This window comes from Leuciscus leuciscus (genome assembly GCF_965113295.1).
Source record: "Leuciscus leuciscus genome assembly, chromosome: 11".
NCBI classification, from domain to species: Eukaryota; Metazoa; Chordata; class Actinopteri; order Cypriniformes; family Leuciscidae; genus Leuciscus; species Leuciscus leuciscus.
In genome coordinates this window covers 3,537,951-3,554,839 of record NC_138735.1, presented here as the reverse complement: position 1 = coordinate 3,554,839, position 16,889 = coordinate 3,537,951, and the positions used below count along the sequence as shown (strand labels likewise).

At 40.7% G+C, this 16,889-nt stretch overlaps 1 protein-coding gene across 1 annotated transcript in view; it reads left to right on the top strand.

Annotated features, from left to right (window-relative positions):
- fars2 (phenylalanyl-tRNA synthetase 2, mitochondrial) overlaps positions 1–16,889 on the top strand; it is a 151,536-nt gene that overhangs the window by 52,665 nt on the left and 81,982 nt on the right. The window contains exons 3-4 of the mRNA XM_082184356.1: positions 3,826–3,988; positions 4,074–4,205. Of these exons, the coding sequence (XP_082040482.1) occupies positions 3,826–3,988; positions 4,074–4,205 (295 nt within the window). The remainder of the gene's footprint in view (positions 1–3,825; positions 3,989–4,073; positions 4,206–16,889) is intronic.

The window sequence follows — 16,889 nt, the reverse complement described above, 5'->3', positions numbered from 1 at the left end:
GGAGGACAGGAGTGCCTGAAAAAAAAAAAAAGTCAACTAATTAAAAAATGATTTACATTTACAGTTGGCATGAAATGGAAATCCAGTTTATAAATGCATCTTATTGAGAGCGATTCATCAGTGCATATGTGAAAAAAAAAAAAAAAATCATAACTGGGTCTTCCAGTGAAATGATAGACTATCAGTGAAATCTTGCAGTTGATTGTAAGAAAGGGAAAGAAAGTAAGAAAGATTGTAAGTTACATCACATAAGCCAGACCTCTCCAATAATTTAGTCTGCTTAAACCCCACCGCTTTCTTACAATCAACTGCAAGATCGCTTTCAGATCTGCTTCCATCCAATGAGCAACCGATCACTGAGCCAAGCTCCCGTCCTACATTTCCTCTTTCTCTATAATCCGTTTCACATGGACATACGTCATAATATGGAAGAAAAGATGTTTACATTAAAATATTCAATACTATTGTAAATAAAAGAAAAAAGACAAAACAATTATAAAGTAATAAACATTAATTGCATTTATAAATATTATAATAAATAACTATAAAACATTAAAATAATAATATCAATACTACTACTGCCATTTCATCCCGACTTCAATTTAAACGTTTACATGCAAATATTCAATACTTTTGTAAATAAAACAGTAAAAGTGTATCAAATGATAATGATACATATTAATGATATTCATAAGTATTATAATCAGGGCTTGACATTAAAACCCACCAACTCACCAAATGCGGGTGCATTTCAGTAGTGGTGTGTAACACAGTCACTTCAAAAATATAGATTTTTCAATACATATCGATACTGAAATATCTGAAACGCTTCCAATACTCATTCTCCGCTGAATAGATCCTTCTCTCTGCCAGCGAGTGACACACAAACCCGCCTCTCCTCACTCACTCGTTTCATTTGCTCCGCATGAATATTGTTGCTGTTACAGGGCTTGGGATTGCACACAATTTTAAATAACCCAAAGTGTGCGCACATAAAGCCGTCTCCCAGACTAAGTTGAGTTGAATTGCTTATTGCACTTAAAGGTGCATTAAGCAACTTTTCATGTTAAAAATACCCGTTTTCTAACCCATACATGCTTAAACAATTGCCTGATGGGCTGAATGAGCCCTTCTCTGATCACTGCGATTGTCTCTATAATCCTGTTAAGTAAAATAAATAAGAGGGATTCGGGCCGGAATTTTAGACTGGGCGTGACGTCATGCGCGTTCACGGCACGCTCACATAGCTATGTCTGGCAGGTTTGTGTATTCACCGTCATTCTCCGTAGAAGATGGATTGTAAGAGACCGGCTTGTAGTTCATTTCAAACACCAACGCAAACTCCACGCAAGATAAAAAAAAAGAAAACTTGTCTCTAGTGCAACCAAAAGGGCAAAATTGGACTCAGACAGGCGTCGGAATAAGACGAGAGTAAACATAGGGAAGTGTATAGATGTTGTGTATAGTTACCCTTTTTTTGTCTTATAAATGTATGAACTACTGTGACCTTGCCCAGGGACAGCAGCTGAAAAGTATTAACACATTTCACATAAATGTTCATCAGTGTGTATTGTCCCTGGCAAAATATCTACTAAATAAATCTGCACTACATGTAGTTTAATGATTTGCTATTCGATTAAAACAGTTCAAATATCTTGAGTGTGATATAAAATGCTGATATGTAAGTTAGATAATTAGACACAAATTTTGAGCAAATTACTGCTTAATTAGGATGTATTGCTATTGGAATATGCTACTTAGCAGATCAATAAAACAGGCTAAACCCCCGCAAATCTTCGGCGGATTAGCCTGTTTGGCTTTTATGGTAACGTCATAGTGCCATTTAATTGTTTATTACCTTGAGACAATTGAGTGTTTTTTTTTTGACCGACTGTGCTTTGAGCTTTTACAAAGTAACAACTTATATTGTTCATGAACGTGTTTCCATAATAATACAATCATAAGTGGATACAGTAAACACATAACACAGTACAACATGGAGATAGATGGAAATAAAAAACGAAGTTTTCTACTACCCCCGTTTTTCCCTCCCACATAAGTGTGTAATTTACTCAATTGCCTTTCCTTTCACATATTTAAAATGACTTGCAGATTTATAACTTTATTACCTCTGAAGACATTATGATTGTAAACAAAAGATGTGCGGCTGATGCTCCTTTGGTTATGAACAGCTCGTGCTCGTGCAAGCGTGCGTGTGCGTGTGGTCCGTGAGCGTGCACATCTCTGGCTGCAGTTTCACTTGCCGCCAGAGGTGGCATAGTTCTGCAAAAACTCAGAATCTTGCTTAATGCACCTTTAAAGGGGCTATATGCATCTTTTTCCCCAAAATAAACGTAACAATAGCCTTTTTATTTTACCATTTATGACTCAAACATCTCCTGATGAGCATGCTGACACCTTGTCCGCTCACAGTGGGTGCACCTATAAGCCTGTATCCTATTTTTCCTATTTTCTGTCGGGTCGGATTTTTCCCGCGCTGTCTGCGGATGTGACGTCAAGCGCGTTCATGTTAAACGTTTCAGATCACTAATTTCAGATAAATAATTCTTACCTCAGTAAACATAATGTTGACCTCCTTGCAGCAGACGACTTGTGAAGTGTGCACGTACGAGCGCGCGCTGCGAGAGCGAGCAGAAAGGAAGAGCAGAAAGGAAGAGCAGTTCTGTTTTTTGGCCACAGGTGTCAGTCGCGAGTTTAAATTTCAGAAAAAAGCATATAGCCCCTTTAAACAGTCAAATACACACAATATAATGTCAAAATGCCAGTCTTGGCGAGTTTTCATGTAAACACAGTCGGTTATGTTTTAAGTGAACATAAACAGTTGAGAAAGAAAATGCATGTGTAACAGTATAATGGATCTGTGTGTCAGGTCTTAAAGTGACAGCAGCCTAATTTTCCTGCTGCAAAATTATGAGATAATATTAAAAGTGTCTATTTGGCAGTTTTTCCCAAAGGTATCAATGTCAAAATTCTGGCTAGTAACTTTGGAAATCCACTAGCCACAGTGGCTGGTGAGCAAAAAAAGTTGATGTCAAGCCCTGATTATTATAATAAAATAACTATAATGCTAATAAAACATTAAAATTATAATATTATAATATTATATTATATAATAAATATCATTGTATGGTTTCATTGAACATTCCACTGCATTTTAAGACATGAATTGAATTCAGCAAATTGAATCAAATATTTATTTGTCAATTTGAAGAGTTATGTATGCGTGTATTTTATTTATTTAATGTATAAATTATTAGTGCTTTGATAATGAATTGAAATGGTTTAATTTCTGAGCAACTGAAACAGAATGGCAAAAATGATTCCCCGTTTCAATCAGTCACGTGATTGGTTGAGCCGCTGTTGCTTGGTGCGTTTCCCGAAGCCAGTTATAGTCGCCAGTTCCATCGTTACCAACACAATTCAACTGAACTTGCGACCATAGTTGGCTAACGATCCTTTCGGGAAACGCAGCCCTGGTCGGGATGATCAAAGAAACAGAGCGATGTTTGGAAAGCACCCACAGTGTTCACTTTCTGTCAAGGTAAACTAAAATGTCGGACTCCCAGTTGTCTCTCTTAAACTGTTATAGAAGAAAGCATTTAAAGATTGTAAAATTACAAACTTGATCTTTCAAAGCTTTCCCAGAAGCCCTTGCCTCTCCGTGTAGAAAAGGCTGTTTATTTAAAGCATCCAGACTGCAATAAATAGGTTGTTTGAGGACATGTGTCAGAGAAGTCATGATGAAATCTTAAGGTAATCTTTCTGGATACGCACACTTGTTTTCCCCCTTCCTCTCTCTATCAGCTGTTTGCTCGAGTGGAGAATGGTGAAGACCTGTGTTTGTTTGAGAGCGCTGGCCGCCGCACGCCTCAGAAACAGCAAACACACACGCTGGAGGCCGTCAAACTTGTGGAGTTCGATCTGAAACAGGCACTCACGCGCCTCATGCGACACCTTTTTGGGGAAGGTAGGAATCCTGGGATGTTCTCACTTTATTTTCCCTCGCTCTCTCTGTCCAGCTCTCCTCCAATCTGTCTGTCTCTGTCTTGCAGATTTGGAGATCCGCTGGGTGGACTGCTACTTTCCTTTCACACACCCCTCCTTCGAGATGGAGGTGCGCTTCCAGGGCGACTGGCTGGAGGTGCTGGGATGTGGGGTGATGGAGCAGGAACTGGTCCGCTCAGGTTCGGAAACACACCTAACACTCACTCACACTTTAAACAAGCTATAACCATTTTCAGTTAGAACTGCTGATTTGGGGTGACTAAAGCCCTATTTGGACGGGATTCGTTTTACAAGGGTAAGATGGAGTAATGTAATTTTACCACAGGACGTCTGTAATATTAATGGCCAATTCACACGGGATAAGATATCTCAGTAAAACTAGCAGAAGTGAGAGGAGTAACTCTAGCGCACCGGTGTCACTCCTGTCGTCATGTGTGTATTACGTTTCTTCCTGATATCACGTGCGCAAACACATATAACCTATATTTATGTATATGAAACAGTTATGTCCGGTCGAACGATGTATTAATTAACTTCAGATTGAACTGTGTTGGTAATAGGCACTTCCCTAATGCTAAAAGATGTTTCGTGCCTCTAACAAGTGCTGTCGATCTTCTCTCTGATCTGAATGGTGTGTGGGAAACACTTGAGATTTGCCACAGACTCGTCCCAGCATCTAGAATGCAACTCAATGCTTTTTCAAGCACCTCCTCCATACTTGAAAAACTACTTTTAAACAGGAAATTGCGGAATTTTTACGTACATATTTACAGCGGGTCTATTCCCACGGGATTAGTATTACCTGAGGTCATTTTTCCGGACCTTTCTACAGAAGGTAAAAGTCGCCCTAATCTTTACCGACATTGTCCGTGATGATCACTGAGATGCACATTCAGACGGGACTAAAATCACAGAGTAGCTCTGGTAATTATTACTTTACCCCTCCTCTCCATGTTAATTTTGTCCCGTCCGAAGAGGGCTATAGACGTCAAACGGAAACTCCAACAGTATGCAAATTAGCAGTGAGACGATACAGTGACCACCAATGAGAGTACAGATAGGGGAGTTCGGACATGATTCGTCTTGTGATAAAGTTTAAAACAGCAATTGTGTAGAAATGACCGATCTCAAACAACAGTACAGCCGGTGATTTAATTGCTGTCGGTGTAACTGTGCCGTCAGGCTTCATCCTGAGTCAAATGAAACCGCTCAGATCACTGATCCCAAACTCGAGCACTAGGGGCTGCGCTGTGGTAGTGTACACTGCACAACGCTAGACATGTTACCGTATTGATGCAGGGTTGTCTGTAGGCAAATTGTTTTAAGTTATTTAAACGTGAGATTGATACGGAAGCCCATTTTCTCAACATAAGAAAACAATCATGCTTCGGTAAATCATAACTATGACATAAATAATCATAATCATGGCATAAAAATTTAAATGAGATATTAAAATATATTTATGAGATAAAAAGGGGGACATTAACTAAGTCATAATTATGAGATAAAGTCAAAATTATGAGGTAAAAAGTCTGAATTATGACAAAAAGTTGTTGAGTTGTCATAATTCATCTTTTCGCGCATAATTTCAATATTTTTAATGTCATAACTATGACTTAATCTCATAATTTAGTATCTCAATTTCAGTTTTTATGCCATGATAATGACTTTTATGCAAGTAAATACAAAATAAATATAAACTTATGATTTACCAAAGCATTATTTATTGATTTTTTTTTTTTTTTTCTTAAAGGGCAAAATTGGCTTTCATATGTTGAAGTAAAACTGTGAAGTATTGCAAAAATGCAGAGTGGGACACATCCCAAACAAGTCAAAATGAGGAAGAACTTGGTTTTTAGAATTTAGACTCTCAACTATTTGTGTTATAACATTAGATTTATTGTTTCTGGTGAATAATCTTGTCTTTTGCTCTGTCCACCAAGTGCCAAAAAAAAAAGAAAAAAAAAAAGTGTTTAAAAAAAACAAAACAAAACCAACTACATCATAACATGCTTTCACCATTATATAAGATTATTAATGCACGTTTGAATAGTGCATGTCATGCGAAGCACGCTAAAGCTTGAGCCTGTTGCTAAACTATAAACTCTAATGCTCAAAATCCCACACACATTTTCCCTCATCTTTATGCGTACAGTACAGTACAGTGGCCACACCTTTGAGCCAGAGAAAGGCGTTCTGCCTCTGCCAGTAGATGGCGCTGTTGTGCAGTGTTGTGTGAGGCATCTAGCCCTGATGAAGTGGATGGGATAGTCCCACAGGAGGGAGATCCAAGCGTCTCAGTAAGGGGGAGGGGAAGGACACACGTGACTGCAGAGACATGTTAACCTCCCTCGGGACGGTCCCAGTATGACCACTCCTCCTCCTTCACTGGCCCAGTCATCTCACTCCTCACTGCCACTTAATTCTTCAATCTCATCTGCTCTCTTCATCGATCCTGTGTGTGTTAAACAGCACACACTCCCCCGCCGTCTGCATGTGGAACATGTAACAGCCAATTAACAACAGTGCCACTCAACAGCGAGCGATGGCTTCTTCCTCACTGCTCTGTTAACGTTAGGATCTTACACTCTACACATGTGCCTATCAGTATTCCCTGCTCAAGAAAAGAGTCCTGTTGCAATTTACAGTTCAGATCCATCCTTTTCTAAGAGATTTACACTTCCTTTTACTGGCTTTTCATTTTTGCCATTTTTAATAATACATTTTTTGTTATTTAGCATGGTGATTTACTAATAATTATTTATAATTATTAGGAATTGATCAAAAGTGACAATAAAGACGTTTTTAATTTTACAGAAGATTTTATATTTCAAATAAATGATGTTCTTTCTATTTATCAAAAAATCGTAAAAAAAAAAAAAATGTATCACAGAAACCATTTTCAACATTGATAATAATCAAAATAATTTCTTGAGCGTAATTTTATTTTATTTAATTAATTATTTGCGATTTGAGCAAATCAGCTTTGATCACAGGAATAAATCACAGTTTACAATATATTCACGTAGAAAACAGATATTTTAAATTTGAATAAAATGTCACAATATTATTGTTTTAACCGTATGCATAGCCTCGATGAGTTTGATGATTTCCCATATTTCATATCATCCACCATTACTTGTTTGGTCACACACATTTATAAATGAATATACCCCCAAATTCTGATTAATACAGGCATTTGTTGGATGTTTTATTCAGATTTTTTTGTAATCAGAATGTTTTCCTATTGGGATTATTGCTGTGGAAAACGTATACATATATTTAGAATATGACCAAATTCCGATTAACGTTGGAATATTCCCCTTTGTGTAAATGCAGTCAGTGTATTGGATGGGTGGCCGCTCCCACTGCATTTTATCTGTAGGTCCTCTTGTGTGTTCTGGCATTTTGAATCCATCAATAATTGAAAGCTTTTCTATCTGAAGGCAAGTCCTTAAGAGCTCCAGTCTCTCTCTTGCTTTATTTTTTCATTCACCAGTCCACCTTTCCCATCATCTTCCCTCTGTGAAAACACTCATGGTCAAGCGTGTGTGTGTGTGTGTGTGTGTGTGTGTGTGTGTGTGTCTCGTCTGTTGTGCTGGAAGGCTTCTGGGCTCCTGCATTGTTTTGGCAGCTTGGAAAAATAGTGTTTCTTGTAAAGAGCTTTCTATTTATGGACCTCACATCTTCTTAGGCAGTTTCTATCTTTCATATGGATTAAAAGAGGTCAGTTAGGATGATTGTGGACTGACTGAATGACAAAATTTAGTGGTTTACAGGGAGTTGTTTTGAAGTTATACTATTTTTTTAAGGCTTCTTGTATGTATGGTCACAGCAAGGACGCCTGTAATCCTGATTTGATTGGACTTTAGTAGAAGTTGGTGTCTTTCACAGTGCTGTGCCTGACACGAGTACAGATTACTGAGTGTGTGTGTCTCTTCCTGCTCTGTCTGCTTGTACTCAATCACTGCTTTATCCTTGTGTACACCCACTCGAGTGGCAATGCATATTCACAACTGGGTAAACAAAGCCCTGGTGTCTCGAGACAGCTGTCAGCGGGCCTTGCTCTCCTCCTCGAGGCTTTCTGGCAAACGGTGCCTTCCTGTCTAGGTTACGCCGTTTGTTTAATCAAAGTTTTCATTGTACGATTATAATGAATTTCGACAAACCTACACAATTTGTGTCTAATAAAATGGCTTATTAACTAAATATCTGTCAGAAGCTTCTACAGCGAAGCTTCGCACTTCCAGTGAAGGCTTTAATTTATTTATTGAAATATGACAACAAAATTGGCATTTGAAGGTTTTAATTGGAAGGCATTAACAGGATGAGTGTTTCACACTGCTGAAGTGTCAGGGGTCTACTGAGTCTTTGACAGGTGTCTATTCAATGCATTATGGATCTGGATAGAAAATACCTGGAAAAGTACTAGTAAGTAGCCATACATTTTCCATAAATTAAATTCTAATGGTGTCAGATAGTAATACCAGGGTAGTGTGACTTATTCAGTGGTTCCGTGTACATTACAGGTGTAACAATATATCGTGTCACAATATATCGCAATACGAAAATGCAACAATATGTATCGTGGATAGTGACAATATATATTGTGTATAGTTCACCCAAAATTTTAATTGCTGTGTGAAAAAAGAATGTAAGTTTACAGAGTTTTAGTGTCAGTACTACATTAAACTGCTATATATAATGTTGAATAAAATGTATAATAATGCAATGGGGGAATATGTGTGGGTCCTGATAATGCCAAATGGTCTAATAAAAAGTGGCCAACATTATTTTAAATAAATCTAGTCAGTGACCGAGTGCAAGCATATTCGTCTAAAGTAATTATGTAGTTTCAGCTTCAGAATCATCAATATTTTTATTCTGGTGTCACTATTGTCCTGTGCATTGGGTTTCCAGCACCAAGCCCAGGCCTATTCATTTACACCCCCAATGTAATATTTTTTTTTGCATTTTAATCATCAGTACATTTTTTGTTAACTTTTTACCATATGTGATGGAGTATCGCAACAATATTGTATTGTGAGTTCGGTTTCGTGATATGTATCGAATCGTGACATGAGGGTATCGTTACACCCCTAGTGTACATGGTACTCCATAGTACGTCCAAGAATACCACGGTACATGTATTCCCATGGCACCATGTCTAAAAACCATTGTAGTATCAGGTAATTTAGTTCAAAATGAGTCCTCAGACATTGTCAATATAAAATATGGTTGGAGTGTTGGGTTAGACGGCTTAAGGCTATAGGAAAAGTTAGTGGAACGAGTTACTACATTTCAATCAAAGATTACAAATGCAAACATGTTTTTCTTTAAAACAGGATTGTCGTCTGATTGTGTATGCACATTCATTACATTTGGCCAAATCCGTTACACTATTCCTGCAAATATGATGATGCCTTGATAAATTTAGTTCACTCTGTTTATCCTATATGTCAACTAATGTTGAAGCTGCGCTTTCTCCATCCAAATGTCTTATCCGTAATATATATATATATATATATATATATATATATATATATATATATATATATATATATATATATATATATTCTGTATATATGCGGTTTGGGGAAAACGTCTACATATGTTGTCCGAACAACCAGGTTCATTTACATTTGGCCTTGTTGCATCTTCAGAAAATCTATCAAACTATCAAATGCATCTTGGAAGGCATTTTACATTTGGTCTTTTCATTATGATTTTGTTGTCAGAGCAGTAAAAATGCAACGAAGTGACCAAGTGTAACTATCCTCATTCTCCCCAGGCATCAGCGTTCACATTTCTGGAACTGCCGTGGACAACCGGCAATGACATTCAGCGCTATCAGTTGTTCATTTGGCCAAAAAGAGTGAAACTGCTGGTGTCTCAGAGTTTTTCCACAACTGCTGACAAACTGGCCCTCATCTGCATCGACTATCGTCATGCGTACGCAAACACAAACTCGCGCGCACTCAGTCTCCTCTTTGACTTCTCTCGATGTCCCAACCCTCTCCTCTCTGGACTGCAGGGATTCTGTCAAATCCTCTCCTCTGTTCTTCACTCCCCCCTCCATTCTCATTTTCACTCCTCCAACTCTCTCTTTCTGCCTTTCTTCACTGCGGCAGAGCAGTGTGGCTCCGTTGCTATAGCAACTTCTCATTCAGTCTTCTCGCACCCCCCCCTTTTTTCACACACCCATCCACACTCACACATTCCCTCTTTTCTCTTCAGAGCAGTGGTACAATAAAAAGCTGCCAGCAAGACAGCATTAAATGTGTGGCGGCCGGCGGGGGGACGGGGACGGGAGAGAACGGGTGGAGAAAAAAAACTGGAACGGGGTGTCCTGGGAAGTTGAAAGGTTATTTATTCGTCTCTGAGCATGACCGCCATATGCTAAGCGTGGAGTAAGTGTGCCAGAGGTGGTGTGTTTGGTTTAAGGGCGGAGCTTGACTAATGAAAGGGGAGGAGGGGTAACAGTGCGGCACCGGTTTGGTAGATCCACTTAGTTATTCATTAGAGCGCGGCGTGTAATCCCCGGACACATCAATTCTGCAATGGGCCCAGAACGGAGCCCTGTGGGACCTCGCCGGGGCTGTCCACGGCATATGGGACCCAGTGTTAATGACGGCACGTGTCAGCGGCGTGGTTGTGGTTTAGTCACGCCCCAGAGGGCGGGGGGCCCGGGGAATGTGATTAAAGCCGTGTTTGGTGACAATTAACGGCCCTTCAAGTCACCCGCCCCGGGGCCTTTGGGACGGCAGGGGAGTGGGGGCCGGCTGGTAGGTGGGAAGGGTACCAGCTGAGCTCCCTTTCTGGTTCAGGTGGCACTTTCAATCTTAGTCTTAATCCTTAATACCCCCGCCCTCCCGCACTGAATAAATCATGTGCCAGTTGTGACCGGCTCCGCTTAAAGCTCTCTCTTTCATACGCACATGTGTCTTTGGCCTCATTACAGCGCTTCTGTCAGGATGCTTCGTTTTTGACGAGCTGGCAGTTTTTTAATCAGTCAGTCAGACTCTGCTTCCTCTCCCTCACCCTTTGTCTTTCTCAGTTGCAGTGTCTTTTAGTACTTTATTGGCAGGATAAATAATGTACCTTTGTATTACAAAAGCTATCTATCTGTTTTTCTGTCTAAAATATATCTATCTATATATCTATCATCTAATATTAATATCTATCTATCTATCTATCTATCTATCTATCTATCTATCTATCTATCATCTAATATTAATATCTATCTATCTATCTATCTATCTATCTATCTATCTATCTATCTATCTATCTGTTTTTCTGTCTAAAATCTATCTATCTATCTATCTATCTATCATCTAATATCTATCTATCTATCTATTTATCTATCTGTTTTTCTGTCTAAAATATATCTATCTATATATCTATCTATCTATCTGTCTCTATCTATCTATCATCTAATATCTATCTATCTATCTATCTATCTATCTATCTATCTATCTATCTGTTTTTCTGTGTAAAATCTATCTATATATCTATCATCTAATATTAATATCTATCTATCTATCTATCTATCTATCTATCTATCATCTAATATTAATATCTATCTATCTATCTGTTTTTCTGTCTAAAATATATCTATATATCTATCTATCTATCTATCTATCATCTAATATTAATATCTATCTATCTATCTATCTGTTTTTCTGTCTAAAATCTATCTATCTATCTATCTATCTATCTATCTATCTATCATCTAATATTAATATCTATCTATCTGTTTTTCTGTCTAAAATCTATCTATCTAATATCTATCTATCTAATATTAATATCTATCTATCTATCTATCTGTTTAACATCCATCCATCCATGCATCCATCCCTTTGTCTTCTCTTCCTCTTAAAAGGCGAACACACACACTCAGTCACAGTTGTCTCCTGAACGTCTGGTCTCCGGGGTTTGTACTGTTAGTGCAAACATTTGCTTGTGCACTGTTCCATTTCAGCCATCGCACCCGAGAGAGCGGGACAAATAGAACTGGACACTTTTGCGGATAGAGTCATTAAAAGGACAAAAAGAGAAAAGAAGGCAATGAAGAAGCAGAGGAAAATGAGTGAATGAGATATACTCTGTGTTTCCCCTCGCTGTGTTATGCATTTCTCTGGCCTATTTTCTGAAACGAAGGCTTTGCCGTAGTGCCTAAGGCTTGCATTGTGTAATGAGGAGTAAATTACATCCCATTTAGACAAGCTCCCACAGCTGCTAGTGATATGTAGCATGTTCAATTTCAGCCGGGATAATCAAGTTCATCTCACTCGGACCGGTTGTGCGGATGTGTGTTATGTAATATGCATGTGGCTGTTTTGTATGCAACAGCTTGTGGTCACAAGAAATAGATCAGATGAAAAACACATTTTACATTTGTCAAATAACGTTCATATCCTTGTTGTACTTGGGAATGGCTTATTTTAGGCATATACATTTTCTTTAAATCAGCAGATGCAAGTGTCTCTGCTGTTTTCTGCAAACCGTGGTTTTTGGCAACTGAGGCTCATTGGAAAAAACATGCCACTACCTACATTTGTTTAAAACTCCAAAACGTACACATACAATTCACTCAATGATGTGCAATGAGCAGGCGAAGTCCTCACTTGTTTTTATTTTATTATATAGATTTGTTTTATTTTTTAACTCTATATAAATTCATGTTCCAGTTACATTTACTGTTGCCAGTAAAACAATTCAATATAGTTAATCTGTTTTTGTGTGTGTGTGTGTGTGTGTGTGTGTGTGTGTGTGTGTGTGTGTGTGTGTGTGTGTGTGTGTGTGTGTGTGTGTGTGTGTGTGTGTGTGTGTGTGTGTGTGTGTGTGTGTGTGTGTGTGTGTGTGTGTGTGTGTGTGTGTGTGTGTGTGTGTGTGTGTGTGTGTGTGTGTGTTTCATTAACAATGTAATTAATGTTGTATTTATTAAAGCTGAGTATATGTCTCATCAAGTTAATGCCGTTACATCATTTTTAGATTAACTATAAGAACACAGTAACAAATTTTAGTTGACAACTATTTTATTTGTTTTTAGGATCAACAGTCATTAAAGCTCAGTAAACACCGCAGGAGTCATGATGACTACAGACACAAGATGTACCTTTAATTTCACCAATTGCTCACTAAAAAACCCTCACAGATCATGTGTTCAAGCCATTTCAGCTTTGATTTTGACATGACATAAAGTGGTGGAATCTGTGGTTGAGTTCTTTACTTTTTAATTGGTCTTCCCATTAACACCATTATTTATTCATGCAAACTGATTATACACGTTTTAATGCCATATTTCGTAATATTTGCATTATTTTCTCATCCAAGTTTTTTAAGGAAAGCACTGCTCCTTGGAGGAAAATGCCACTGAGTTCTCTGCAGTTTCCAGCTGAAATGCACACTAGACTTGTAGAAGCAAGCTAAAATTGCATGGTTCGGTCAGCAAATGCGTTTTAATCTTAGGTTTGCTTTCGTTTACACTATCGGTTAGGTTTAGGGTTATTTTCAAACGTGACACAGCATTAACCTTTTAGCGACACTTACTGAACGCTTCATTTCTGAACTGCTACGATATTTACAACAGCCAATATAATAAAATGCTACCAGATTCAAGTTCCTTTGTTTCAGATGGACACGCTTTCAGTGGCACTCACTGGACAATTCACTTTAAAAGTGTCGCAAAACATGGGAGATGCATACAACAATGCAATATCATAATGTGACAACAGGCACGTTTATCTAATGAGCCTGGGATGGTTTTGGACATGGAACATGGGAATATAACAGAATTCTTTGGAGAACCGTGTGAACACTATGGTACATGAAAATAGTTATCATACAAGGTTATCATGGTGTCCATGGTATTTCCATTTGATACCCAGCTAAACAAAATGGCTGAAACTAAGATGATTAGCTGGTTTCAACTCTTTTAGCTGGTCTTCCAGTCTGGCCCAAGCTGTAATACACCTGATGTAACTGGTCTAGTTAGCTATAACCATTTTAGGCTGGTTTAAAATGGTCATGGGTCAGAGGACACGACAGATCTTTGCATATTGTGACATGCATCCAGCTGAGACAGACTGCCACTTGATTCATTTTTTGAAGTGTTTTTGTCATTTCGATTTAAAACATATGGGCTCAAAAAGAAAAAAGAAACATATGCAGTATGCATGGATGAGTTGTTTAGATGTATTTAGAAAAATAAATAGGGTGAATTTCCATTTAATGCAGACTCGCACTGTGTTGTTTGCGTGCATTGATCAATGTCATATGGATTATTTCATACAACGTTTATGTCCCTTTTGGAGCTTGAAAGATTTGGACCCCATTGACTTTCATAATATGGACAAAACAGTTGAAATGTTTATCAAAATATCTTTATCTGTTTTCTGCTGAAGAAAGAAAAATTATTTTGAAATAAGGATGAGTAAATGGAAGACTTTATTTTCATTTTTGGGTGAATCTATTTTATGTCATAGAGAATTATCAACCTTGTAATATGAAGTGTAAAAGCAGCAATATTTTATTTCATCTTTTGAGTGTCAAGCGATCGGTTGCGTCCCTGCACAGTTGCTATGCGTGTCTTCACATCTGAACTCAATGCACTGTGTTGAAGTGTGTGTGTGTGGGAGCCTGCACGTTAGCGCAGTGAATACACGCTTGACTCAGCAGTCAATGGAGCCGGTGCTGCTGGAATGACAAACAGGTGTGCTGACGTGTGGCACGATGCCCACCTGACGCCTCTTTCACCTGACGTCCTGAAGCCTCTTTCACCTGAGGCACGATGCCCACCTGACGCCTCTTTCACCTGACGTGTGGCACGATGCCCACCTAACGCCTCTTTCACCTGGCGTGTGGCACGATGCCCACCTGACGCCTCTTTCACCTGACGTCCTGAATCCTCTTTCACCTGAGGCACGATGCCCACCTGACGCCTCTTTCACCTGACGTGTGGCACGATGCCCACCTAACGCCTCTTTCACCTGGCGTGTGGCACGATGCCCACCTGACGCCTCTTTTACCTGACGTGTGGCACGATGCCCACCTGACACCTCTTTTACCTGACGTGTGGCACACTGCCCACCTGAAGCCTCTTTCACCTGACGTCCTGAATCCTCTTTCACCTGAGGCACAATGCCCACCTGACGCCTCTTTCACCTGACGTGTGGCACGATGCCCACCTGACGCCTCTTTCACCTGACGTCCTGAATCCTCTTTCACCTGAGGCACGATGCCCACCTGACGCCTCTTTCACCTGACGTGTGGCACGATGCCCACCTGAAGCCTCTTTCACCTGACGTCCTGAATCCTCTCTCACCTGAGGCACGATGCCCACCTGACGCCTCTTTCACCTGACGTGTGGCACACTGCCCACCTGAAGCCTCTTTCACCTGACGTCCTGAATCCTCTTTCACCTGAGGCACGATGCCCACCTGACGCCTCTTTCACCTGACGTGTGGCACGATGCCCACCTGACGCCTCTTTCACCTGACGTCCTGAATCCTCTTTCACCTGAGGCACGATGCCCACCTGACGCCTCTTTCACCTGACGTGTGGCACGATGCCCACCTAACGCCTCTTTCACCTGGCGTGTGGCACGATGCCCACCTGACGCCTCTTTTACCTGACGTGTGGCACGATGCCCACCTGACACCTCTTTTACCTGACGTGTGGCACACTGCCCACCTGAAGCCTCTTTAACCTGACGTCCTGAATCCTCTTTCACCTGAGGCACAATGCCCACCTGACGCCTCTTTCACCTGACGTGTGGCACGATGCCCACCTGACGCCTCTTTCACCTGGCGTGTGGCACGATGCCCACATGACGCCTCTTTCACCTGACGTGTGGCACGATGCCCACCTGGAGGCTCTTTCACCTGAATCCTCTTTCACCTGAGGCACGATGCCCACCTAAATCCTCTTTCACCTGAGGCACAATGCCCACCTGACGCCTCTTTCACCTGACGTGTGGCACGATGCCCACCTGACGCCTCTTTCACCTGGCGTGTGGCACGATGCCCACCTGACGCCTCTTTCACCTGACGTGTGGCACGATGCCCACCTGGAGGCTCTTTCACCTGAATCCTCTTTCACCTGAGGCACGATGCCCACCTGAATCCTCTTTCACCTGAGGCACGATGTCCACCTGACGCCTCTTTCACCTGACGTGTGGCACGATGCCCACCTGACGCCTCTTTCACCTGACGTGTGGCACGATGCCCATCTGAATCCTCTTTCACCTGAGGCACGATGCCCACCTGACGCCTCTTTCACCTGACGTGGGGCACGATGCCCACCTGACGCCTCTTTCACCTGACGTGGGGCACGATGCCCACCTGACGCCTCTTTCACCTGACGTGTGGCACGATGCCCACCTGAAGGCTCTTTCACCTGAATCCTCTTTCACCTGAGGCACGATGCCCACCTGAATCCTCTTTCACCTGAGGCACGATGCCCACCTGACGCCTCTTTCACCTGACGTGTGGCACGATGCCCACCTGAAGCATCTTTCACCTGATGTGTGGCACGATGCCCACCTAAAGCCTCTTTCACCGGATGTGTGGCACGATGCCCACCTGAAGCCTCTTTCACCTGACATGTGGCACGATGCCCACCTGAAGCCTCTTTCACCTGATGTGTGGCACGATGCCCACCTGAAGCCTCTTTCACCTGATGTGTGGCACGATGCCCACCTGAAGCCTCTTTCACCTGATGTGTGGCACGATGCTCACCTGAAGCCTCTTTCACCTGATGTGTGGCACGATGCCCACACGTTATAGTAAGAAGAATATCATGCCTTAAGGTCATATGCATGTGCTCATTTAGCTCAAGGTCATTCAAGTCTCGATTATTGA